The sequence below is a fragment of the Scyliorhinus canicula genome, chromosome 9, assembly GCF_902713615.1.
Source record: "Scyliorhinus canicula chromosome 9, sScyCan1.1, whole genome shotgun sequence".
Classification (NCBI taxonomy): domain Eukaryota; kingdom Metazoa; phylum Chordata; class Chondrichthyes; order Carcharhiniformes; family Scyliorhinidae; genus Scyliorhinus; species Scyliorhinus canicula.
Window position 1 is genome coordinate 111955553 of NC_052154.1, and position 27129 is coordinate 111982681.

Here is a 27129-nt window from a genome sequence, read left to right on the forward strand (position 1 = left end):
GAGTTTACCAAGACATTGGGACAGATCTGGCAAAACGCAGGGCTGAGTTTAACCAGGCAAAGTCGGCCTTATAGAAGAACGGGGTGCGATTTGGTATGCTGTTCCCAGCCAGGCTCTGGGTCACGTACCCGAACAAAGAGCACTACTTCACTACTCCGGCAGAGGCAAACAAATTTGTGCAGACCAGCGGCCTAGACAAGGGACAGGTGAGGCAGCGATGAAGGTTGATCACAGGAGGAGCGCTAAAGAAATAGAGACTCATTGGACAGTTATCATGTTTGCATGGGACTGTACTGCCTCGTTCAGCTCAAAAAACCAGGTCACAGGATAGAGCGAGAACAGGGGAATGCAGGTATAGGCAGAGAAAGCGGGCAGTAAGTGGGCATAAGTTAGGCGCTAGACCAGCCCGAGGAGGGGAGCCACCACAGTTGCAGGGAAAGCTAGCACAGGAAGACAGATAGCAAGGGGGGGGGGAGGGGGGGGGGGGGGGGTGCGTCGCACCTCCTGGCAGGGAGGGAGTACCTGGCTGGGGGGAGGGACAGGGAGGGGAAACAGGGAGGGTGCGACGCAGAGAAGGGGAGGGGGGGGAAGGAACACGTAGGGAACAGGACTGGAAAAAAAAGAGTTGGTTCTTGAATTGGCTTAGGCTGGTAGAGAGCAAGATGAAACAAGATGGTGCCGCAAGCAGCCACTTTGGAGGGTCCCTGGGCAAAGGGAGACCCCGGAGTGCAGGGGCGCACCCATGTGGCGCACACATAGTTCAGTGTTTTTAAAACTTTTTTTCCCGGGACCCACGTTTGTCAACTGACCGATCTTCGGGACACACGCTGGCCAACCTTTGGGAACAATGCCACATTTGCTTTCCCAGTCTACCCTGAGTCAAGGCAGTGTTTAGGACAGCAAGGTTTTCTTGCCCTAGGCAAGGAAGGGCAGGAAAATCATTTAGTTTTCCTGTTTGCATCCACTATGCTGTAGCTCCTGGTGCATTGATTTTGTGCCAGAATTGAGTGAGGACAGGATGAGGCATGCGTCCTCCTATCTATGAATGTGCACTGTCCAGGGCCACACGAGACGCAGGAGGTATTCCACCTTAATGAATCATTAATCCTTGGTTGAAGGACATTTTGCGTATATGATCCATGAATGGCCTATTTTCACTGGGTGCTCCCTGTTTTGGCCACCAAGTACTTACACCATCTGTTGTAAAATCCAGGAATAAAAGTAACAGACAACGACTCCCACGAAGCAGAGGAGCAGCCGCAGCTTCTTGCTGGGTATTTTCTCCATTGAGGATTTGGCTGCCTTGCCCGACGCCTCCGATGCCGAAGAACCTCGGCCGGTCCTATCAAGCCTCACGCCTGTTAGGACCCCCTATTTTGCACCCCCGCCCCCAAAAGACTCAAACTGGAGATTGAGAACATTCACCTTTTCAAAATCTAAATCAGGTAACCAGTGAGCGACACCAATATTCCTTTCCCCAGAGCAGTCTAGGTTTTGCAATGTTTCAATTTTCACAAAGCAGTCCAACATCAGCTCCACACCCCTGCTTGTAGAAAACATTCTATCCAATACAAACCACCAGCTGTATCATGTTCACCAATATGCAGGGAGCTTGCACACAGAATTTGCGCCTTCTCTTCACGGCATGACAAGTGTATATTGCCCGTCAGAATTGCTTTTCAGAAGACTTTCCAATTATATAGATTAGAACAAAGCTCATTCAAACCAAAAAGGAAACACGCTGTGAAAATGTAATTTTATTCCAATCTGTTGCGAGTGACGCATGTTTTTTTTAAAAACTGCCACTGACGGAATAATTTGCTCACTGTCAGGCAAACGTGTGAATTTGATATTCGGCCCCAAAGTCTGTTGCAGCTGCAAGGACAAGAAAATGAAACATCTTCCCACCTGCTTTCAATCAAAGATTCCTTTGTGCTTCCGGCAAAAATGCTAACACCCAGGAATTGTTGCTGTGCTAACTGGCAGGGGAGGGGGGTGAATGGTGCTGTTGGGAGGAGGGCGGACTTTGAACATAGCTTTCATGTGGCAGCTCTGCCCGGAGTTGGGCAGTCGCTGAGAGAAACTTGGCAGGTAGCTGGATGCAAGGCCGCTTGAGCGGGAGTGCTGGCGGGTACGGCACATCACCTCGGCGCTTCGTACCCAGTTAATGGCTTGTTAAACTCTTGTTCTTCCAGGGGAGCGGCTTCTCCCTATGAAATACAATATTGTTACCGGCTGTGGGCTCCGCGACCCTTCTGACACCCGCTTACGACCCACCCACGGGTTGCGACCCTCACTTTGAAAAACCCGGATATAGTTGGTGGCCATGTTGGGTGCCCCCTGGAGAAGGGAAACCCTGGAGCACTGGGGCCCGCCATCCTGGTGAGTGTGGTAACTGCGGCATTTTGGATGGCCTCCTAAAAAAGGGAAACCCCAGAGTGCAGGGGCGCATCCACCAGGTAGGTATGGCAGGAGTGGGAGACAGAAACCCTCCTTCAGAATTATCACCTGGAATGTCAGGGGACCTAACAGCCCAGGACATAATCGTCCTGCAGAAGACACACCTGAGGGAGGACCAACTGCGGGTAAGAAAGGGCTGGGTGAGACAGACATACCATTCATGTTACGGGATGAGGGCTAGGGGAGTAGCCATACTGATTAGTAAGAGGACGAAGTTTACAGCAGCAAAGACGTTTTCGCACCAATGGGGACGGTACGTCATGGTCAGTCCTGGACGGAGCACCAATAGTTCTGTATGCTCCCAACTGGTACGACAGAGACTTTATAAAGAAGACCATGGCGGAAATCCCCGACATTGACATACACTAACTGATCATGAGGGGTGACTTCAACTGTGTACAGGACCCTCTATGACGGACTAATTAAACCCCAGAACGGGGAAAAAGACAGGCATGGCTAGGGAACTGAGAGCATTCATGGAGCAGATGGGGGCGGTGGACCCATGGCGGTTTCTACAACCCGGTGAGAGGGAATTCTTGTTCTTTTCACCGGTGCACAAAGCATATTCAAGGATAGACTTCTTTGCAGTGGGAAAATCGGTGCTTCCAGGAATAGTAGGAGGGGAATATTCTGCAACAGTCATCTCTGACCACACTCCACATTACATGGATGTGAGGTTGGAGACAGGCCTCTTGGCCGACATGGCCTTCTGCCAGAAAATATCGCAGGCCATAGGCAAGTATGCTTGGGATGCCCGGCCAAGCACTCCCAAGAGGGGGAGACAGGGGAGAGCAGACAAAAATGCATGCAATGAGGAAGAGCAAAGGGAGGAGGAGATGAGGAGGGAACCCAAGGGAGTCACAGAGCGAAACAAGGGGAAAGAGGGAAGAGGGGAGGGGGCAGGAAATCCCCACCCACCCGAACCCACAAGGTCAACAACAAAAAACACAGAAAAAAGGAGCGGAGTTCAGTAGTATGACACCCAGGGCGGAAGCGGGAGAATGTATGTTAAAAAGTATTACAACATGTAAATATCAGGTGCGCTATTCGTTAAATTATTCAGCAAAAATTGAAAAATGGCAATAAAAATATTTTTTTTTAAAAGAGGCAGGCAAATGGAATTTTCAAGGAGATTGGAATGCAAGAATAAGGCTTTCTACAATGGTAGACTTTGACAAAACAACACTTGGACCAGTGTTCAGTTTTGGTCTCTGTATTGAAGGAAGGATATACTTGCATTGGAGATGGCACAATAAAGGGTTACTAGATTGGTTCCAGGGAGGAGACGGTTGTCCTATGATGAGAGGCTAGATAAATTGGGTCTATATTCTTTGGAGTAGAGAAGAGTGTTTCGCCACAGTTCCTCTGCAGGTTATTTTGTGTTTGCATCTATTTAAGGCACACAATGGGGGGCGATTCTTCAAAATGGAACCCAAGTGCTCGCGCAATCGTGAACGTCGCTCCAGCCTCCTTTCCCTGCGCCAAATGTTATGTGATAGTCATGCACGCCTGCTTCTGTTATTTTTTTATAACATATAGGGCGCGATTCTCTTGCTGCGTTGGGCTCAAACAAGAGCACAACGCAGCTGAAGAATCTCGGGAGAGCCCTCCAATGGACCTCCCGATAGGCTCCATGCCTTGTGAGATTTACCGAAGTCCTACAAGACGTTCGAGTTGGAACTCCACCCAAAATGGGTGGGGCCAAATGCCACTGGCAGAAGTAGGCCGTAACCCTACTTACAACCTACCTACCCAGAATCCACTGGCCTATTCTCTGGTCTCCCCAGGAAGGCTGCAGCCGGACGCCGTTCAGTGCTGGTCCACAACAACGTGGACCAGGTTGAATGGCACCCGGGGGGGGGTGGGGGTCTCCCGGGTCCTTGGAGACCCCGAGGTGGTCAGAGTAAGTGCAGAATGGCTCCCTGGCCCTCCCCCTGGAACATGGGCACCTTGGCACTGCCCAGCTGACACCTTGGCACTACTGCCCTGGCACTGCCAAAGCGACCGAATGGCACAGCCAAGTCATCAGGAGCACTGCCTGGGTGCCAGTACAGGGGTCAGGGGCTGAGGGGGGCCATTCCCATGAAATGAAGGTGGGAGAGAACAGGGCAGGCAAGTAGGGGAGCTTGGAGGGGTGACGGATGGGGGTCCTGGAAGGGAAGGGGCGCTGTAAGGGGGCCTGAAGAGGGATATGCCATTGCAGGGTGTCCTCACTTCGGAGGTGTGGGGTTATGTCCATGTGTGTGGGGGGTGACATTGCCCATGGGTGGGGGGTGTGGGGGACCCATAAGCTCACTTAAAGATCGGGGCACACTTTCAAAACGGCGGCCCAATCTCGGAGTTCAGCTCCCCAGTGCTAAAACAAATTCATAAGTGTGGGCTAAACCCATGAGAAACTCCCCAAGGCTCAAAAAAGTGACTAAGTGTCATCGAATAGCGGTAGGGAACTTGCTGGCAGAGCCGGCGGGATACTCCAGCCACAAATTAACTTAGAAAGTTTTGGGGAGAATCATGCCCATAATGTTAAAATTCATGGACCAATTTTGTTTCATAGAACATAGAACAGTACAGCACAGAACAGGCCCTTCGGCCCTCGATGTTGTGCCGAGCAATGATCACCCTACTTAAACCCACGTAACCCGTATACCCAACAATCCCCCCATTAACGTTACACTACGGGCAATTTAGCATGGCCAATCCACCTAACCCGCACATCTTTGGACTGTGGGAGGAAACCGGAGCACCCGGAGGAAACCCACGCACACACGGGGAGGACGTGCAGACTCCACACAGACAGTGACCCAGCCGGGAATCGAACCTGGGATCCTGGAGCTGTGAAGCATTGATGCTAACCACCATGCTACCGTGAGGCCCAAAATTTCATTTTTATTGGTACTCGTCATTGGTAGCAAAGGGTTGCAAATGTTGTGACAATTGAGTGCATGTTCTAGTGGTGATTAAGAGCTGCTAATACTAATTGGGAAAAGGTTCGGACATGTGTATAAGAACCAGCTTCCATCTGTGTTGGGGAGAAACTGGGTAGAAGGGAAAAGTAGTCTTCACTTATGTTTTCCTGGGTTTGTCAATAAACCCAATGTTTAAGACAGACTGGCTCCAGCTTCTTTTACCAGATGTCTGTTTAGAAGATTAACAAAAGGAGTCATGACAAATGGCTAAGTGTGTGGACTAGCACAATAAAATTTTGTGATTTTAGATAAGCATCATTGTACTATGTGAATTAAACGGCAAGCAATGCTGGTGTAATACTCCACTGTAGTTTCAAGGGGAAATATACACCAGAGTTCTGTGACAGCGGATCTTGACAGGTTTAAAATGTCATCTAATCCCAAAAGTACATCATGGCTTCAACATGCTTCCCAGCATTACCCATTTTTAAATATAGAATTTTCTTAAACCCTTAAGTTCTGATGCTTTCTTGTAGGTGCTTTAACACAATTCATAAATCTTGTTACTTCTAATTACCACTGAGTATTTCTGGATGTCTTAATTCACACAACAAAATATTTTTGCACAAAAGTGAAACATTTTGCTTTAAAGTCATGAAAGTTAAACATCACTAATTCTTTATGCCCACACTGTTGTGTGATTTTGAAAACAATAAAATTCACAATACATGCATCAAACTACAAAGGGAATGCACAAAACTGAAAACATTAAACCATTTTGATACACAAGACAACCATGACAAGTGGAAATGGTTACTAAATCGTGTCTCTACATGGATGCTGTGCAGATGCAAGTAGCACGGTTTACATTAAAATAATGGAGCATTTACTGCAACCACAGGCATCTAGACTTAAAATAAATGGTAAATCAGAAAAATTAAACAGTGATTTACAAATCCTGCAAGTCACTGAAAACCTTTTTGAAAAAAATGGGTTCATACTTAATTTTACCCTAATAAAAAATGACCTATTTATTATTTTATAAAACGTCCAGTAAGACAGGATCTAATTTCACATCAAATGAATAGAATTTCCGTCAATCTATAACTCGCAACCAGAACATTTGAAAAATAAGTTACACAACATGAAACAATAAATATTCTCTGTGCACTTAGGTTCAATGTTTACTTCTTTAGCATTGTCTATATTACATACAATTTGATGCAACATTCTTACACATACAATTAAATCTGACTCCAAATATTTGCATGTAAGATATCTAGTTAGTTTCTTTTTAAATTAATTTAGAAAAGTAAAGAACTGAGATAAATATTTAAAGGCCAAATCCACTTTTAAAGGATATTATGGTATTAAATTTCATTTGCAGCTTTCAAAATACATATGTTCCTCCATTATTAAATAGATTTATTAGAAAACTTCTTAATGCTCAGTATTCCCTTATGAAGGCATTTGCTGTCTGTTGAAATGCAATGAACGAGGTGAAGTTGGTAACATTTGGGTGATATTTATAAACTAAACGTGCTATAGAAAATAAAATGTTGTAATTTCAACCCAAACTATTCTCTTAATAGCTTGATATTTGTTAGTTGCCACCAATCAACTTCTCCAGCACTGAAAATTAACTATTAAAAATGGGGAGCCTCTTTCCTTCAGTACCATTTTAAGGATGATAGGTGGGCAGCACGGTGGCGCATTGCTTCCTCACAGCGCCGAGGTCTCAGGTTCAATCCCGGCTCTGGATCACTGTCCATGTGGATTTTGCACATTCTCCCCGTGTTTGCGTGGGTTTCGCCCCCACAACCCAAAGATGTGCAGAGTAGGTGGATTGGCCACTCTAAATTGCCCCTTAATTGGAAAAAATGAATTGGGTACTCTAAACTTATAAAAAAAAAAGAAAAAAAAAGGATGATAGAGTTTGAGTATTTAGATGAGGAAAAGTAAGACTTGTTTACACCAAGGCTGAACACACAAATCCATGTGTCTTATTCCCTGTCAGTGCTTTTTCTGTGGTAATTCCAACAGGATAAGTAATTGCAATGACAATTAATAAGACAAGCAGCTGTCATTTCACAGCTTATTTAGCTTCACATTCTGTAGTTTGGCCATTCTATATATGCCATTCAATGGCACCCAGAGAATAAACATGGCTCCGATTATGCGACTGTAATGCCGAAATTGGCAACGTTCACCATCATTGCACACAGAAACCAACAGGGATTTCTGGCATTTGAACATGCAGTCAAATGTGGAAATCGAGAAATTGCTGTCAGTAATTTCTTATGTCCTCCACAGGATGAGTTGTTGGAAGTCCCCATAAATGGAAATCTTTAGAAATAATTTGGCTATATTGTGAGCTTCCACCTCTTAAGCTCTAATCGCACTTTAAAAAACCCTCAAAAAGTTATGCCTTGTTGATGAGGCGTAACTATTTTTCATGGCGTACAAAGTCATAATTATGAATGAACAACCTCTGCGGTCCAGAAAAAACAATTTTATATGTGTCAACGTCAAATTTCTCCATTATTATTCCAGGTGTTTTTAATATCATTTTTAAAATTTTATTTTGGCTTCTGCCTTAACAACATATGTAATGTTCCCATCTTTATCTCACCCTGCAAAAAGGATTAAAAACAGAGGATTATTAGTACATTTTATTTCCCGATTTTCTGTCTGGGAGAATGTTTCAAAATGATTGGTTATTTAGCTAGCGATGATATCACTGTTTCTGGAAAGCAAAGATCCCCTGTCATTGGTGCCAGACTCAAATTAATATTAAAAAGGTGAAATCTGCTACAAATAGGTTGTTAGATCTTTGAACAACATTCTTTGAAGTCAACAGGGAGCTTTGTCACTTCACCACCAGTCACAAAATCTGGGCCAGTGATTACAGGATTATTGTGCTATTCTACTATTCCTACTACAACATGTTCCTTTCCTACTATAACATGTGAATATGTGTTAAACTTTGTTTCAGTAACCAACGATCATAAAACGGTTTTATACAACTGCAGTAATAACAGGTGGCTCCTAACACTATATTCTACATTAATTATTTGTCAATAATGGTAAATTACGAGGCTCAGTCACAGTTCATCTTAACCCAAATAACAGGATTTTCACTGGAATATTTAGGAGACTTATTTAATTCCCAAACTATTCAGGTCCCAGCTCTGCATAAGCTATATAGCTATATAGTTAGAAAGTGCAGGTCCAAATTATGCAAAGGGCTCAGTTATAATTGGATCTTATGCCAAGGAGACACCAAGTATTTTTAAAGGTTTGAGGCACCAATTTCCCATCATCTTTCCTACTTGGCAATCCCTCCTTAATTACATTCAGTGGGCTAGACAGGAGCCCCATTCATCAGCTGACACCAAGTTTAAGGTTCTGTGTTTTGTTTAGACCTGCCATCATTAGAAAGGTAATTTCACAGCTTCCAGTAACCATAGATCCAACATGAAGCTGCCCAGAATATTACACATTATTAATCTCATTCAGAAAGGCCATAAAAAATGCCAAGTGTGTAAATATCACTCTGGTGGTGGTCAGAGTGACTAAATTTAAGGTATGTAATATTGTTCAAATGGAAATGAAGAAGATCTTTTACTCTGCACCTGATATATACATTCTCTGACCTAGAAGTGATTGACAGAGAATAAAAAATGTGGGAAAACTGTCCCATTATCTATCTCAGTAAATTTTTAAATCCTTTAAGAAAAGAAACTAATAATTAAAATACACTATTTAGTGACTTATTCTATAATAGCATTTCTGAATAATTTAAAGTATCAGAGGTTTAGCCCCACTCTCTCTGGAGCGAATAATAAAGGTACATTTATTAAATTTTGTTATGTAGAATAAAAATAGTTGTTATTTAATATAAATCTGGCAATAAGCTTTGAGTTTATAATACTTCTTGAATTTGACAAATAACCTCCCAAATAAAAGAATTATGGATTATTTTATATTGTATGTGTGGATTGGATGTGACCATTTTTTTTTACAATGAACTGGTCTGAAGCTGGTAACTTTTCCTCATGCACAATCCCAAGGATAATATCCCTTAAAAAGCATTCCCTCACACTAAATGTTTCACACTATTTGCAACAAAATCACTAATATTGCTGTAAAAAAGTAATCAAACATTTAAATTTAATTTTCTACCTTTACAAACAAAGCAGATCCCCTTTATATTGTACAGAAATAGGCTGCCATATACCACTTCTGCAAAGAGCATGAAGCAGCCTTCTGCCATACCAAAAACAAACAGAATAAAACCATTAGACTATCTTATATTGACAATAGAAATAACTGATAAAGCACTGGAAAAAGCAAAAGATACAATGGTATGTGGTGGTCCAGGGTGGTCCCACTATGAGCCAGGCCTGCATGAGCCACTTGCTTGCTGGACTTTAATTACAAGCCTCAACTTTTCATTATAGTTTTGCAGAAACAGAACACATTTTATATCCTTCCACAAACTGCCCTAATTACATAAGAAACGGTCATTTTGACAGCTTTCTATAACTGAGTAGCGCTGTAATATTTTCATCAGTTACTGCAGAAGCTTTCAAATAAAAGCTGTGCCTTCCCTGTACAATAAATATTGTAATACTTATTAAAAACAAAAGTAACATGTTGGCAGTGCTAACAGTCTCCTATCCCTGAGGTACATAGCATTGATTTTTCAACAACACACTTTTGCTAAAAAAAACTTACTGTTTAGAAACGACAATTTTAATAGCCAGTGATCAATACAAGGTTTAGTCTCAGGGGCAACCGTATAGCATATTGACATACTTGAATCAGGTAATATAACACAACAGGAAATAATCGGGTCCAGAGGCTATGTTAAGTTTTTACCAAAGGGAATCCATGAGACTTTAAAGAATCACCATATCCATTGGATTATGATTTATAGTTTTATAAATTTAAAATTTATGCAATTGATATTCTACAAATAAAAGTTGCCAGATATTTTGTTGAATACCCACACAATCTAGCACCAATGGCTAACATTATTAGATCACACTGTACTTTAATATGCTTCACAAACCAGTACCACAATGGTTCTGGGGTGGGTCATTTTCAATGTGTAAACAAAGACTCTCAGCAAAAATATGTTTAAACCAATTTTGAATTATGATTCCTATTATTCCTAGCCACCAAAAACAGAAATAATTTGTTGTAAAAATTACATATTGTAACAGTGCTAATTCACCAAAATGGTAAATCCTGCTATCAATTCCAGCTGATTCTTATTTTTATTGCATAAAGTACCTACCAGTTAGGAGACTTCTGTCCACTGTGTCCTGTGTAGTTGCATGGAGACGTTTCATGTAATCATCACTATACCAAATTCTTAGCCTCTCTCCAGGGTGAATGTCTCTACACACTCGGAAATAAATCTTCTCATCGTGCTGAAACGCCATGAGGTTCTGTTCATTTTCTTCTCTTGATATAACTACATACCTACAACAGAACAATACTTCTAAAAACATGCAATCAGTGCTTCTAGAATATATACTCTCATCATAAATAAGATTGATGTCTGAGCTCTGAATTCTTGACCAATTGGGTGGAATTTCAATCTCAATGGGAAGACATTTTTAAATTTGGCTTTCTTTTTGGCTGCAAATCTGCTCACTTCAGCCAGAATGAGGAAGGTGCTTCATTGTGAAATAAAATGTGTATTTGCTGGTGGAGGAATTGAGCAGCGGCATTAGCTACATCTAAGGAACGGACTAGAATTCTACTAATAAGTTGCTAAATTAAGGAAGTCCCTTCAATTCTTCTATCTTGGCTCATAATTTAAAACAATCACAGCACTTTGTTCCTGGTAATGTTCTAAAGAAGAAACTTGCATTGCTAGGATTCAGGTTGAAATCCTCTTCTCTCCCCTCTTGTTATAAATACAGAGTTCATAAGATTGTTTTGTTTTGCGACCGTCTCTGTAATTTGTGGTAAAATTAAGGAATTAAATGGTCATGAGACCTAGCGTTTAGGAACAGGAGTAGGCCATTTGGCCCTTCTCCACCATTTGATTAGATCTGTTCTGAATTCGGCACAACAAGTTTGGGTGGCTTGGTTGTTAAAGGGGAACCCAGGTTGTCTTACTGGGAAGCAGATGCAGATATTCACATCAGAAGACATGGCTAACCAGGACTCTTTCCGTTCTTACCACCAGTCTTTGATGTATGTTGGAAGCATTTACTACTTTTTGAATACATCTTCCTTGGTCATAAAGCCCTGGAAACGGACTTGAACCTGGAGCTTCCAGCTCAGAGGCAGGGACTTTACTCACTACGGCACAAGACTACCCTTTCGGCAGTTGAAGGCAATAGCAGAAAAGTTGGACGAAATAGATTTAAAAGTAGGTGCTAAAAATAGAAAGTGTAGAGATATTGGTTCAACCTCTGAATCTTGGGGAGAAAAGACTAATGCAGATAAAATGCAGGTCTAGTTTGTCAGCATTTAGTTAGAAATTAAGCAAAAGGTGTTAGAGAAAGAAACATGAATTAAAAGACTTGAATCCAAAAGTGATAAGAAAGAAAGAGAAAAAGGAAGAGAAATACAAAACTTGAACTTGAGTTTCTAAGGGAAAGAGAAAAGGAAAAATTAGAAAGGGAAAATGTTGAATTCCAGAAAGGAAAGAAAGCAAGGGAATTTGATCTCAACAGAATAAGGTTTTGATTATGCAAACAAGGAGTAGCGGGGGATTTGATGGTGAGTCAATTTTAACTCCTCATTTGATTTTTTAAAAATTTGTTCATGGGATGTGCGTCTCTGGCTGGGCCAGTATTTATTGCCCATCCCTGAGGGTATTTTAAGAGTCAACCACATAGCTGTGGGTCTGGAGTCACATGTAGGCCATATCAGGTAAGGATGACAGATTTCCTTCCCTAAAGGACATTAGTGAACCAGATGGGTTTTTATAACAATCGACAATGGTTTCATGGTCATCATTAGACTTTGAATTCCACATTTTCATCGAATTAAAATTCCACCATTTTCCGTGGCGAGATTCAAACTCAGTTACGCCACTGCCTTTGGAAAGAATATTTGCTCAGTGGTTAAATTCAATGAGGAAGGAATTGCAATGCATTTGTATAATTCAAGGAAATTGCTTCAATGATCTAGAGAAATTTAGATATTTCTATTATAAAGTGTTTGATAGGGAAAGCATCGGCGGTTTACATACGAACATGCAAATTAGGAGCAGGCCATTCAACTCCTCAAGCCTTCTCTGCCATGGCTGATCTTTTTTGTTTCGAGTTCCATATTTTCATCTACGTCCAATTTATTCAACCGTTGCAAATGAACAATCTGCAGATTATGATATGCGTAAGACTGATGTGCTTAATGCGCAAGAATTAGTTCCAGAAGCTTACAAGCAAAAGTTTAGAAATCTGAGGAAAAGACAGAATCAGACTTATGTGGATCTTGCTTGAGAGAAAGAAACAGTATTTGATAGATGGTATGGCAAGATTTTGAAAACATTAGAGGTAATGTTCATGGAAGAATTTTAAAACATTATCCCTTTCAGGAATAAGATCCCACCTAAAAGACTATAAAGCTTCTAATAGAAGAAAAACTGCTGTTGCTTTCTCTTTCGGAGTCTTAGCCACCCAGCCTATTAGGCCTGGCTCCTTGACTCTCATCATAATCCCATGTGCCCCACAGACACCTCACCCCGGATTGCATTGTCAAACAGCACTGAAAGCAGACTCACACAATACAGACAGCAGACTTACTGAGCACTCAAAGCAGACTCCAGGACCACCAACCGCGACCCCCATCCCACCCCACCCTTCGGTTTCCTCCCACAGTCCAAAGATGTGCAGTCCACGTGGATTGACCCTTCTAAATTTCCCCTTAGTGTCCAACAGTTAGGTGAGGTTATGGGGTTACAGAGATAGGGCAGGGGGGTGGGCCTAGGTAGGGTCTTCCTTCAGAGGGTTGGTGCAGACTCAACAAAGAAAGGTACAGCGCAAGAACAGGCCCTTCGGCCCTCCAAGCCTGTGCTGACCATGCTGCCCATCTAAACTAAAATCTTCTAAACTTCCAGGGTCCGTATCCCTCTATTCCCATCCTATTCATGTATTTGTCAAGATCCCCCGATGGGCCAGACGACCTCCTTCTACACTGTAGGGATTCTATGATTCTAAGAGAGGACATGTGAAGGCAGATTACTGTAGGTTAAAACCCATAAAACACATTTGTGCGAATACATGGTTTGAGCACAGAAATGTTCTACCAGTAGGTGGCGCTGGTGACAAACTGTAGCTTCAACAATATTTACTATTGGCAAAAATCAAAAGGATTTTGTATTTACAGTGAGGTCTCCAGATCTTTGTCCGAAGGGAAACAAATAGATAATCCAAGAGACATGGAGACAGCTAAATTGCTGATGGTAGTAGGTGACGCAAAACTCCCTTGAAAAGGTATGCTATTTAGGAATATATTGATTAAGGGTATTAATGGGTGTTGTTGAATCAGTTCATGGCATAAAGTTAATTTAAAACATGATTTAACTTCTGGTATTCTAACTGTGGGAATGGTGACATAGGAAACCAGATGTCAATGATTTTGATAAATACTAGATTAATTTACAGAATGCAACATTACAAATGTCTACCTCCTCTCAAACCAATACCCAGTCTCACAGAAGTCTATCTTTACACTCTTTTGAGAAAGCAAAAATTAATAAATCAAAAATGATGCAGTGATAGCTCCGAGTGGGACACTAACAAAAAAAAAATCAAAATTTCAAGGGAAACTTAGCTAACTAAACCAAAATGTCATTACCGAGGTGATGGAGGGTGGTGATGATGCAGCCAGCCATGTAGTGCCCACCGGTGCCGGAAGGCCTGAAGCGCGCTGATGGACACCGTGTGCTTCCTTCCAAGGCCATCCAGCTGCGAATATAGCCACAGTAGAGGGGCAGACAGTTTGGATCAGACAACCCCCTTGATTGCTTCTGTCTGGACCTGTTAATGGCCAATTTGGCCAGGCCCAAGAGCAGGCTTATGCGCCTCTGCACTGGGTGACCGAAGATCAGGAGTGTGGGGCTGAAGTGCAAGTCTCTCTTTAAACTCTTTTGATTTGAACAAAAAAAAAATTGATGAATCAAAAAATGACAGGTAGTGTTCCCTACTTCTACTCATTTACTGTAAACCAAAAACAATAAATAAAGCAAAGATCAATAAATGTGAGAGAGTGACAGTAACTGTGAGGTAACTCCTACTATACTATTTTTGATTAGGCCCTATATTTATATACTTCCAGCCTGGCAGTGCCACAGTAACACTGCTACAGTGCCAGGCTGGCAGTGCCAAGGTGACAGCAGGATTGCCAGAGTACCACCCTGCTCAGAGCCAGACGACCAGGCGGTCTCCGATGGTCTGGGATACCCCACACCCAGGTGCCATTACACCTAGTCTTTGATTGTGTGAACCAGTGCTAAAGAGCGCCATGATGCGGTCTCCCAGGCATGGGTGTTCGTTCCTGGGCCTTGGGCGAATTGGGCGGAAACATATTTTGTAATGATCCTAATGGCTCACTTAAGTATGTTAATCTGGATCTCGTCCAGCCAGGGGGAGATCCAGATCGCGATGTCTCACAAGCGTTTCGAGCGTCACAAATCTTACGAGATTTAACGGCCTCGTCCTGTCACTGAATTGGGCACGACGAGGCCGTTCAATCGTACTCAACGTCGAGAGTACTGTGCACAGTTTTTGGTTTCCTTACTGAAGAAAGAATACAAGAGTGCTGTTCAGAGAAGGTTCACTTGACTGATACCTGGAATGGGAGGATTATCTTACCAGGAAAGGTTGGACAGGCTGGGCCTGTGACCATTGGAGTATAAAAGACTGAATGGTGATCTTACTGAAACATACAAGATCCTGAGTGGGCTTGAAAGTGTGGATGCTAAAAGGATGTTTTGCCATGGAGGAGAGACAAGAATTAGGGAACACAGATTAAAAATAAGGGCTCTCCCATTTAAGACATAGAAAACATTTCTTCTATGTCTTAAATGGGAGAGCCCTTATTTTTAATCTGTGTTCCCTAATTCTTGTCTTCTCTTAGAGGGGCGTGAATCTTTGAAATTCTCTTCCCCAGAGAGCAGTAGAGGCAGGGTCAATGGATATTTTTACAGCAGAGGTATAAAGATTATTGACTAACAGGAGTCAAGGTTATTTGGTGGTAGGATCAGATCAAATCTTATTGAATGGCAAAGCTGGCTTGAGGGACCGAATGGCCTACTCCTGCTCCTAATTCATGCGTTCAAATGACTGCTCATCGACATGACCGTACAGAGGGAAGCAGAACCATAACCATGTGTTTAAACTGGAGAACAATTCACATGTTTGACAGGCTGAGATTTTCCTTACCAACAGAGACAATAAAAAAAACCTACGACCATGAAAGAGAATAGAGTTCCTGAGTTAAAGCCTGAGCAAAGTAGTTCAGAAACTGTGTTTAAAAGTCAACAACCTTTGTGGATATAATGTCTGATTCTAAATTAGCCATGTCTCAATTTACAACTTACACCGAAGGAAATTCAAAAATCACAGGGACTGTCAATAAGTAAGTGTGGCTTTTGACAGTTGCCCAGACTGAACCAATTGTGTCACCTTTTTAATCAAGGATGCCACAAAACTTTACAAACTGTGCAAAGTGAGATGGGTGGTATTTTAATAATAATTATCGTTATTATTGTCACAAGTAGGCTTACATTAACACTGCAATGTTATATTTTAATGGTGTTATCATTTTAATGATAATTGCATGTGTTACAAATTCAAAGTTTATCAAATAGTTATGTTTTGGAACTGTCTCTTTAACTTAGGGTAAAATGCAGGAATGAATGGAATCATGTGACCTGTTCTGAATTCTGCCTAACATTAAGATTGGTTGTTTAGTAGATGAATTTTGAGGGGGAAGTAGCTGCAAGATATCCACATCAGTAGGCAATGGCAAAAGTAGTTGTATTAATTTTGGTTGACTGTTTGGCTTCAGGTCTCACAGACAGATGTTAGGAATATCTGGTCTTGTAAATAGTTATATTTTAAACAGTCTATATAATTTCACGATAGAATTGAGTTGGTGGTGTAAAATATATATAATTAGCATATCTACCTCAATACAGGGCCCATATGATTTACATTCTGCAAGAATCTGAGAGAGAAAGAGAATGAATAGAAATAGAGGGCGGGATTCTCCGACCCCACGTCGGCGACCGGAGAATCGGCGGCAGTGGCGCGGCGCCAGTCAGGGGTCACTCAAAGCGGCCCACCCGGGCCGAATGCCCGCCAAGTTCAGCCGAGTCCCGCCGGCGCCGTTCGCGTGTGGTCCTACCCGGCGGACCCTCAGCGTTCATAATGCGGGGGTCGTCCTGGTGTGGGGAAGGGGGGATCCGACTCCGGGGGTGGCCTCCACGGTGGCCAGGCATGCGATCGGGCCGATCCGGGGGGGGGGGGGGGGGGGGGGGGGGGCTATATTTCTCTGCGCCGGGCCCCTATAGGGCTCTGTCATGTTGCCCAGGGGGTCTGCCATGGCACGCATGCGTGAACTCAAGTCAGCCATGCTGGCTCTTGTATCGGCAGCTGGAGGTGCGTGAGGCGCTCCAGTGCCGTGCTGGCCCCCTGTGCGGCGGGGATCGCTGCCCCGAGGGGCCAGGTGACGCCGTCGTAAAACACTCCAGCGTTAACACTTAGCCCCAGGATCACAGAATCCTGCCCAGTGGCAGCCTGTCAGCACGCAGAATGCAGTTAAGAGCTCACACACAGATCGAAGAGATCAAGTTGGTGAGGATGTAAACAAGGTTGGAGAGAGAAATCTCCATGTTAACCCCTGCTGGGAAAGTCAGTTAGGGGATTTAAAAATGAAAAAGGAGACAACCATCAGGAATTGAGAATAGCTTTGGGCTGGTTCCTGGAGAACAAAGGGACAAAGTTAGAAAGTATAATCATGGAAGGGGACTTCAGTCCATCTTAAAAGTTAAATGGGGGATATTTCCTATATTTTAGAGTATAAGTTGTCTACTGAATATTTTTTTGTCAAAGTTGCATTTAGTTTGTTCATTCAGTAAAAGTCTAAAACTTGAAATTTTGTTGTGTAATCCTTTTAGTCAGTCACTGGAAAGTAAAGTATCTTTTTAAAGGTTAGCAGTTTTTGCGGATCATAACGATTGTAATCAGAGTTCCTGGCTTACCTCATCCAATTGGCTTTGGTCTCATCTGTGCCGTCAATGGACTTGTATGTGTTATTCTTGCCAAGTATCTGAATTAACAAAAAATATGACATGGAAGGGAACAAAATTTGATCAATACACAGCTGAGGTTTCAATTGTTAACGTCACAGGCCTGCAGAGAACCAATCATTAACAGTTTCAGGCAAAGTTCCACTTGTTCCTTTAAACCTTTTGAAAAATATTTATAAGAATAAAAAAAGTAATAAGTAGTTTTCAAGACTTTAAGCAAATTAAGACATAAAAATTTAATTTTATTAAATAATTAAGACAAACATTTTGATATCAATTATCAAGTTCCTCCTAAGGGCCAACTGGGAGAATGAGGAATGCTATTTGCATAGAATCATGAAGAGATAATTCAGTCCTCCAGCCCTATTCCACTTTTCAAATAGATTATAGATCGTGTGCAACTTAACTTCATCCAGCTGCATTGGTACCATAACCAGTTAACATCTGACATAATAAAATACAATCAATCTCAGTGTTGACATTTTTAATTAATCTCTCCAGCCTGTTTTTTTGCAAGAGGAATGTTCCAGATTCCTGCAACCATTTGTGTGAAGAAGTGCTTTCTGGCATCATGGACTATTGTTCGAAAGGTTGAGGCCAGCTGCCTCTACTGCTTCCCTCCCTTAGCCCACCAGCCTAACTTCCTCTTAAGGATCCCCTTGCTCCAAACCAAATCTTTCTTTAGGATCTCTTCCATCTCCCCTATGTCCCCTTCAACAACTCAGCCTGATGCTGTGATAGCCTCTTGATCTCTAGAGCAATGGTGGCCAACCTGCGGCCTGGGGGCCCATCGGGGTTCTGAGTGCAGCCCACGAGACATTGTGTTCACCGTTGCCCACGCACAGAGTTGCCACATTCCGTTGATTTCTGTCCGTGTTGTTTTTTCCTACTGGTATGACTGAAGTGGTGTGCACGTAAAGCAAAGGCAAGTGAAGTGAGGTGCGTGCTGATTGCACACAATATTGACGGTAAGAGCTGTGCGCTCCTTCTGCGCCCAAAGTGTAAATATTTATTTTGTTCTTATTACTTGAAGATGACAGTTCCATTGATGTGTGAAAAGCATTTTATATAACTTGTTTGGAAATATTCAGTATGTATTAAATGTTTTTCAATCTTATTCAAGGGTCATAATTAGCGAACTTGCCCAATTTCACCATATGAATGCAATTACATAATTATACAATTGCATTTGGGGAGGAAGACAAGCGAAGGAATACACAATAAATTCTAGTATTCTGAGAAGTCTAGAAGAACAGAGGGACATGGAGTGTATGTCTATGGATCCCAAAAGATTACAGGATGTGGATAATGCAGTCAAGAAAGCACACAGGAAATGTTTCTTTATTGGCCAAGGCATTGAGTATAAGAGCAGAGAGGTTATGGTAGAATTGTATAAAACTATGACCACAGCTACAGTTTTGGTCATCACATTACAGGAAGGATGCGGTCATACTAGAGATGGTTCAGAAGAGTTTTATTGAATGTTGCCTGGAATGAAGAATTTTAGCTGCAAGAAAAGATTGCATAGGTGTTTTCTTTTTGACATAGGAGGCTGAGGGAAGATTTATTGAGGTATATAGATTTTTAAGGGCCTGAGATAAAGTGGATAGGAAGAATCTATTTCCATTGGCAATGAAGCCAATAACCAGGGACATGGATTTAAAGAAGGTAGAGGATTAGAATGAAGGTGAGGAGTATTTATTTCACTCAAGGATGGTAGGTATCTCGAACTCACTGTCTGAAAAGGTGGTAGAAACAGAAACCCATATAATGTTTAAAATAACACTTGGATAAGCACATGAGATGTCAGAACCTACAAGGTTACCCGCTTAGTGTTGGAATCGGGATTGGACTGGATAGCTCTTTCTAAACTGGCATGGACACGGTGGACCAAATAGCCTCCTTCAGTACCAAAACTATGTAATCCCAAACTCTGTTCTCTTGCAACCAACACCATACCAGTCCCTGGCAAACGTATGAGAAAAAGACTGTTCGCAACCGTTGCGATATAGTTAACCTGAAGAGTTTCCTACCACATTTCTGCACCATCACCAGGGCTGCCGTTATCCATCTCCATAACATTATTATTATTACTCAACTCTCATCTTGCTTCAGCTCAACTGCTGATGAAATCCTCATTATGTTCTTTATTAGCTTCAGACTTAATTATGCCAATGTACTCCTGGATGATTTCTCACATTCTACCCTCCACAAACTGGAGGTCATTCAAATATCTGCTACACATATCCTAACTTGCACCATGTCCACCTTACCAATCTCTCCTATGCTCAGTGACCTACACTGGCTCCCAGTTAAGCTATGTTTCAATTTTTAAATTCCTTCCTTGTTTTCATAGAATCATAGTGAAGAAGGAGGCAATTCATCCCATCAAGTCTGCACCGGCACTTGGAAAGAGAACCCTTCTTATTCCCACACCTCCACCCTATCCCTGTAACCCCACCTAACCTTTTTTGGACTCTAAGGGCAATTTAGCGTAGCCAATCCACCTAACTCTGCACATCTTTGGACTGTGGGAAGAAACCAGGGCCCCCGGAGGGAACTCATGCAGACAAAGGGAGAACATGCAGACTCCACACAGACAATAACCCAAACCGGGAATCGAACTGGGACCCTGGCGCTGTGAAGCCATAGTGCTAACCACTGTGCTATCATGCTGCCCTTTCAAATCCCTTCATGGCTTTGACCGTCCATATTTCTGTAATTCCCTCCATCCTACAATCCTCAGGGATCTCTGTACTCTTCCAATTATAGCCTCACGTAGATTCCCAATTTTAATTGCTCCGCCTTTGCTAGCTAAGCCTTCAGCTGCCAAGGCTCTAAGCTATGGACTTCTCATTCCTCATTTAGGATGATCCTTAAATCTCTGTGGTCTACATTCCCATCAATCATGGCTCGATATTAGGTACCTCATCTCATAAAATGTACTTATAATGTTATCCTTATTCTGGTCTAAAGGCAATGTTCAACTGCCAAAGCCATGTACCTCTCACTGCAAGTGAGAGTGGGCGCATGTTCTCTTTAAGTATAAAAAAGCACATACCAGCCATGAGAAAAAGCCAGATGATTTATCGGTTTGGCACACCTCTCCTTCATATGGTCCAAATATCCTTCCTCTTGGAATGATGGCATCCAAACAACGAACATCAATCTCTCCTCCAGGCTCTTTCACAACAGCTACTCCAACAGGGACCGTGAGGGCTGCCCTGTCCGGTGTACCTACTGGTATAGGCGTATCAGTAACAAATATCGGGCATCCATGAAGAGCACACTGGTCTATGAAGTACTCCTGGCAAGTCTCGCAAACTGGGATACAAATACAAATAATAAGAGTTAGATGCACATTCACAGAAAAACAAAAATTGCAATTAAACCATCTTTTCTGAATCTCACTTGCTCCAAAAAATTCTCTTATTCTAATCTTTCCTTATTATTCTGACAAAGTGTACCATGACAACCATCCCCATTTCAACAAAAACAAATCTTTTGGAACAAGAATTCTACCTGACCAAAACTGAAATTATAGTCAAGGACCTCACATCTCAAAGTCAAGGGGCGGGATTCTCCGACCCCCCGCTGGGGCGAAGGATCGGCCGGGGGGGGGTGAATCCCGCCGCTGGCTGCCGAATTCTCCGGCGCAGGTTTTTGGCGGGGGTGGGGATCGCGCCGGTCAGGGGCCGTTGGCAGTGCCCCCCCCCCGGTGATTCTCCAGGCCCTAATGGGCCGAGCGGCCGCCCGTTTTCGGCCACTCCCGCCAGCGTAAATTACATAAGGTACCGGCAGGACCTGGCTCTGAGGGCGGCTTGCGGAGTCCTCGGGGGAGCTCGGAGGGATCCGGGACCGGGGGACCCCACGGTGGCCTGGCCTGCGATCGGGGCCCACCGATCTGCGGGCGGGCCTGTGCCGTGGGGGCACTCTTTCCCTCCGTGCCGGCCTATGTAAAGCTCCACCATGGCCAGTGTGGAGAAGAAACCCCCTGCGCATGTGCAGCGATCACGCCAGTGGTTCTGTTCGGCGCCGGTTGGCCCTCCAGCGCCGGCCTAGGCCCCAAAAGAGCGGAGGATTCCGCACCTTCCGGGCAGCCCGACGCCGGAGTGGTTCACGCCACTCTTTGGCGCCGGTATGGCCCGCCCCCCCGGATACCGGAGAATCCCGGCCAAGGTCTTCGCGTAGTGTCAGTATTATTCACATTGTACTGGCTAGTTTTGTTTCAATGTGTCATAGAGGTATACATCACAGAAAAGGACCTTTGGTCCATCGTGTCTGCGCCGGTCAAAAATAACCACCTAACTACTCTCATCCCATTTTCCAGCATTTGGTCCATAGCCTTGTATGTCTTGGCATCGCAAGTGCATATCTAAATACTTCTTAAATGTTATGAGGGTCTCTGCCTCCACCGCTCTTTCAGGCAGGGAGTTCCAGACTCTCATCACCCTCTGGTGATAAGTTTCTTCCTGTCTACTCTAACTGTGCCCCTCATAATTTTATACATAATATACCCCCTCAGTCTCTTCTGCTCCAAAGAAAATAAGCCGTTCTATTCAATCTCTCTTCACAGCAAATTTCTCCAGGTCAGGCAAGATCTAGTAAATCTCCTCTGCACCCTTTCAAGTGCTATCACATCCCTCCTGTAATGCAGAGTCCAGAACTGCACACAAGGCTCTAGTTGTGGCCTAACCGACATTTTATACAGTTCTAGTATAACCTCCCTGCTTTTTTTTTCCCGTTCATGGGATGTGGGCCTCACTAGCTGGGCCACCATTTATTGCCAATCCCCGAGTGCATTTAAGTGACAACACATTGCTGTGGATCTGGAGTCACATCTAGGCCAGGCCATATAAGGACGACAGATTTCCTTCCCTAAAAGACATTAATGAACCAGATGAGTTTTTATGACAATCGACAATGGTTTCATGGTCATCATTAGACATTTAATTCCATATTTCTTGAATTCAAATTTCACCATCTACCATGGCAGGATTCGAACCCGGTTCCCATGACTCTGGTTCTCTGGATCATTAGTCCATCTTAAACTCTATGCCTCGGCTAATAAAGATATGTATACCACATGCCTTCCTAACCACTGTATCCACCTGCTCTGCTAACTTAAGGGGCCAGGGTACATACACACCAAGATCCCTCTGATCCTCGGTGCTTCGCAGGATCCTGCCATTTATCATGTATTCCCTTGCCTTGTTTGTCCTGCCCAAGTGCACAACCCCACTTATCCGGATTGAATTGCATGGGTTTATATGATTGAACAACTGGACTTATTTCTATAAAATCATAAGAAAGCCACTTACACCAGTATTCATATTGCTCAGGGGGTTGATTCATCATCACTTCTTCACCTTTTACCTTCCCCAATTCCAGTTCTGTTTCTGTGGGATATACCTGGGTAAGGCCCGGCACAATGCTATATGAGGGCAAAGAAAGGAAAGGTGAGTTTGAACTCATTTTAATCACGTGAATGCAACCTGGTGTCAAGACCAAAGATATATGGACATAGTTTTTTGGTTTGTGTAATGTAAGATTTCAGCTGATATGACAAAGGACAATGATCTAGAACAGCAATTATTTGTTACAAAGTGAGTTTCCCTGGGTTTCTAACTCTGTGGCTGTATTCCTGGAGTCAAACACCCTGTTCCCGTCTCTCCATTAATGATTTTAGAATTAATAAAAGTAAAGTGCTGAAAGGAAATAGAAAAGTATAATTTTTAACACTCCTGCAAGTTACTCACAGCAGTGTCTAGGAAATTAATCTATAATCTATGGACGCTTGGTAATCCTATGGGAATTTCCTATAGGCTAGCTATTAATGGGGTGCCCACAGCTATGAATAATAATACCACTGAGCTGACATTGCCAATGTACATCTCAGTTCACTGTAAGCCAGCTCTGTATAAGCCAGGAAACAGTCAAGCCTAAATGGACCATAAAATTGCCCCCTTAGAACATAACAGGATCAGTGAAAATGCTTTTATTATGTCTTCTTCATGTGTTCCTCCATTACAGTTACCAAACGGTTAATGCTGGTCAGACATCTGTTCCATTCTGGCAGAATGGTGAATGAACAACCTCTGCATCACCCCACTGATCATATTGCGAACAAATGCAGGTGTACTCTCAGTTCACCCACATAATCCATCAGCATTTGATTCACATCTGACAGAGATCAGCATGTGCTTTCACCTTAATGTAGTAATTTGAAAGTAAGCTCCATGAAGTGTCATTCCTGAAGCAACAAGCCATGCCAGGTCTACCTAATACCCACATGCCCGTCCTTGGCCTGCTGCAATGTTCCAGTGAAGGCCAAGTCAAACTGGAGGAACAGCACCTCATCTTCCGATTGGGCATGTTGCAGCCTTCCGGACTTCACTTCAACCCATTTTTATTTCTATCAGTTTATTTTCATTTCTTCCATTGATCCGTTTTCCCCTCACAATTGTCTCCCCTCCCCCCCCCCCCCCACACCACAAGGGCCATGCACTCCCTGTCCCTAGTTGTCCTTTGTCACGCTGCTTACCATTGTTCTGCCATTAAAACATTTTGATCTGTCAATGTGCCACGATCAGCACCCTTCTCAGCCATGATCACCACCATTTGTAATCCCTTTGCATTTTTGTCCACGTCATCTTTGTCAACCTCCACCTGTCGCTGGCCCTCTATCTAGTCCCACTGCTCCAAGCAGCCCCCACAACAATATAAATCTCATCCTATTTCCAGTTCTCTATAGCTTCAAGAGTCATTTAAACTCGAAACATTAGTTCGCTTCTCTCTCCACAGATGCTGTCAGACCTGCTGAGATGGTCCGGTATTTTCTGTTTTTGTTCTACCTAATACCAGCTGCCTTACTCTGTCCACTAATTGTATTCCTTGCTCATGTGTGCTACATTTTATCGGTGATCATTCCTCAGACTCATTATAATTTTCTGCAATATCATTTCTCATTTGATGCTTCCTTTAGATGGAATTAATGCAAAGTGCCTTATGCAAAGTGTACTTCTGCCTGAGAGAGCCTGGCTTCTTTCCACGAGAATGCAGTCTGTGTCTGAGTGTGCAGCCTCTTTTGAACAATGTTTTTCTGTCAAAAGGATAGAAGGCACATTGTTAATATTGTTTTGGATTATTTAATATTTACCGGCCTGCCAAAATAGGGTGTCACAAAATTCAATACTAATTTCAGAGTCTTTGATGAAACATGGTGTAAGAGTTTCTCTAAATCTGTATTCAAAATGAATTTTCAGTAATCTGTGAATCGATAATCAGCAATCTTGAATTACTGTTAACTCACTGAATTTCTATTGCACCACTATTAATTTGGTCACTAACTTTCTATATGGAACTATTTGCACACTCATTGCCTGCTAAAATAATTTTAATGATGATTCTGAGGTACTAAATAATTGAGAGTTCATGAATATCTTCTTGGAGAGCTTAGCATAAAAGCCTAATTCATTCACATCTTCAAGGAAGGCTGTTGGTGTTGTCATGGATTTGCCTAGAAACAGCAGTAACACAAATTTAACAAGCTACAATAGGATGTGATATCTTCAGCAACAGGTAAAATTCTGCCCAGCGTCTTTCCCAAACGAGATTAGTAGATAGAATAAAGTATGAATCCTCCATTAGCACAAACAGTTCATCCAGATGATTGGGCGATCAGTGAGGCATAGACATTCTAATTTCTCGAGTCAAAGCATTTGAGGGGGGCAGTCAGCTGCACAAAAGGCAGAATCAATGGAGAACAAAGATATTATTGCCAGGAACCTCAGAAGCAAGGGAGGCCAGTTGACAACTAGCAGCCTGGAGACCACTTTTACATCTAACAGCATTCAAGTCTCAGTGCCAAGGCAGTGCGGAATCCTTCGTAAAGGCAGTTTACATATCTTCACTGGACCAGTTTCCCAGACTTGATCATCGGCCCTGTATTCTGTGTTAATTATAAAATGGATTAAATTCATAAGATCTATTTAATCTGGATATTGTTTGGCGGGCAGGGGAAGTGTTAAGTTGTTTGGAATAGTAGATATATTTTTGGAACAAGGGGTATGTTCTATATAAAATGTGTGTGTGTTCAGTGGGTCATATATTTAATTGTCTTAGAGAGGTATAGTCCTATTCGTGCATATTTATCTTTTTTAAAAATTTAATAAATAGTCTTTAATAATTGTTACAGGAGACTGGACTGCTTATTCTCACCGGAGTTTCACTTGACTCCTCACACAATTCCAAAACCAAAACTCTACACCCCCACAAACCGGGGTTCCAAGTTGGGAGACCCTCGCATGTAACATTTCGGGGTTATTGACATTTTAAATTCTAAACTAATCCAAATTGTCAATAGTCTCTGCTGTGATAAATATTAAAATATATTTTCTATAGATATGCTCGCAAAACTAGCACCACATTAAAGTCCAGCTTCTTGCCAGTTCTTGACCTGTGATGACAGCTATTTAAATGTACACTTTGCGTATCTATCTTGGATCTAGAATTGAACCCGGGATCCTGGAGCTGTGAGGCAGCAATGCTAACCACTGCAAAACCATGCCGCCCTTATTCATTGAAGTTTAGAAGAATACAAGGTTATCTGACTGAAACATATCAAATCCTGGGGGGACTTGATAGGGTGCATTTTGAACTAGGGGGAACAACTTAAAAATAAGGGATCTTCCAATTAAGAGGGAGATAAGGAACTGTATTTTCTCTCAAAGGGTTGTGAGTCCGTGGAATTCTCTTCCACAGATGGTAGGGGTAGGGTGATTGAATATTTTTAAGGAAAAGGTAGATAGACCTTGACTAACAAGGAGAACCAAAGAGTATCGGAGGTAGGCAGAATAGTTGGGTTGAGGCCACAATCAGACAAGCCATGATCTTACTGAATGACTGACCAATAGAGCAGAAGAGCCTACTCCTGCTCCTAATTCATACGTTCGTATTAAAGTGGAAACAGCATCAAAATCAGATTGGATGTTTATTTTGTTGCGTACCATTGCCCATACTTTGCTTCCTCTTCAGGCAAAATTTTTTCAATCTTCACCTTCACACCTGCTTGCCTGTGGTCCAATTGGTCTTTGATTTGTTTTGAAGACCAGTTTTCATTCATTTTATCTGCAACAAAAAAAAAAGGTTTAAAATTGGCTTAAGAAAGCAAAATTTGGACATATGCATGTATCGAATTGAAAGATATTTATGCCAGTTTATTCCTCTTTGCAGTGTACCCACAGTATCAAGTATTCTCAGGATAGTTACAAATGTCCAAAGCATCCAATCAAGAGTTAGCTACTGCCTTTTGCCTAGTCCTAACACAAGGAGAGGCCAAAATGCAGAAGCTTGGGAATAAGGCAAGAAACAAATTGAAGGCCAGAGAAAAACAAACTCAAATGTGACAAGGCAAGCAGTGGACACATTAAAAAGATGTCCCATTCATGGCAGAGCAATTTTTAATGTTATTTTGAG

General features: G+C 42.6%; 1 protein-coding gene across 8 annotated transcripts in view; it reads right to left on the reverse strand.

The window, feature by feature from the left end:
• prdm11 (PR domain containing 11) overlaps window positions 1–27129 on the reverse strand; it is a 197685-nt gene that overhangs the window by 92382 nt on the left and 78174 nt on the right. For all 8 annotated transcript variants that reach the window (XM_038807408.1, XM_038807402.1, XM_038807401.1 and 5 more), the window contains 5 exons: window positions 26661–26781; window positions 22974–23086; window positions 20714–20976; window positions 17605–17672; window positions 10672–10859 (listed from right to left, as the gene is read on the reverse strand). In XM_038807408.1, the coding sequence (XP_038663336.1) occupies window positions 10672–10859; window positions 17605–17672; window positions 20714–20976; window positions 22974–23086; window positions 26661–26776 (748 nt within the window). In that variant the 5' untranslated portion in view covers window positions 26777–26781. The remainder of the gene's footprint in view (window positions 1–10671; window positions 10860–17604; window positions 17673–20713; window positions 20977–22973; window positions 23087–26660; window positions 26782–27129) is intronic.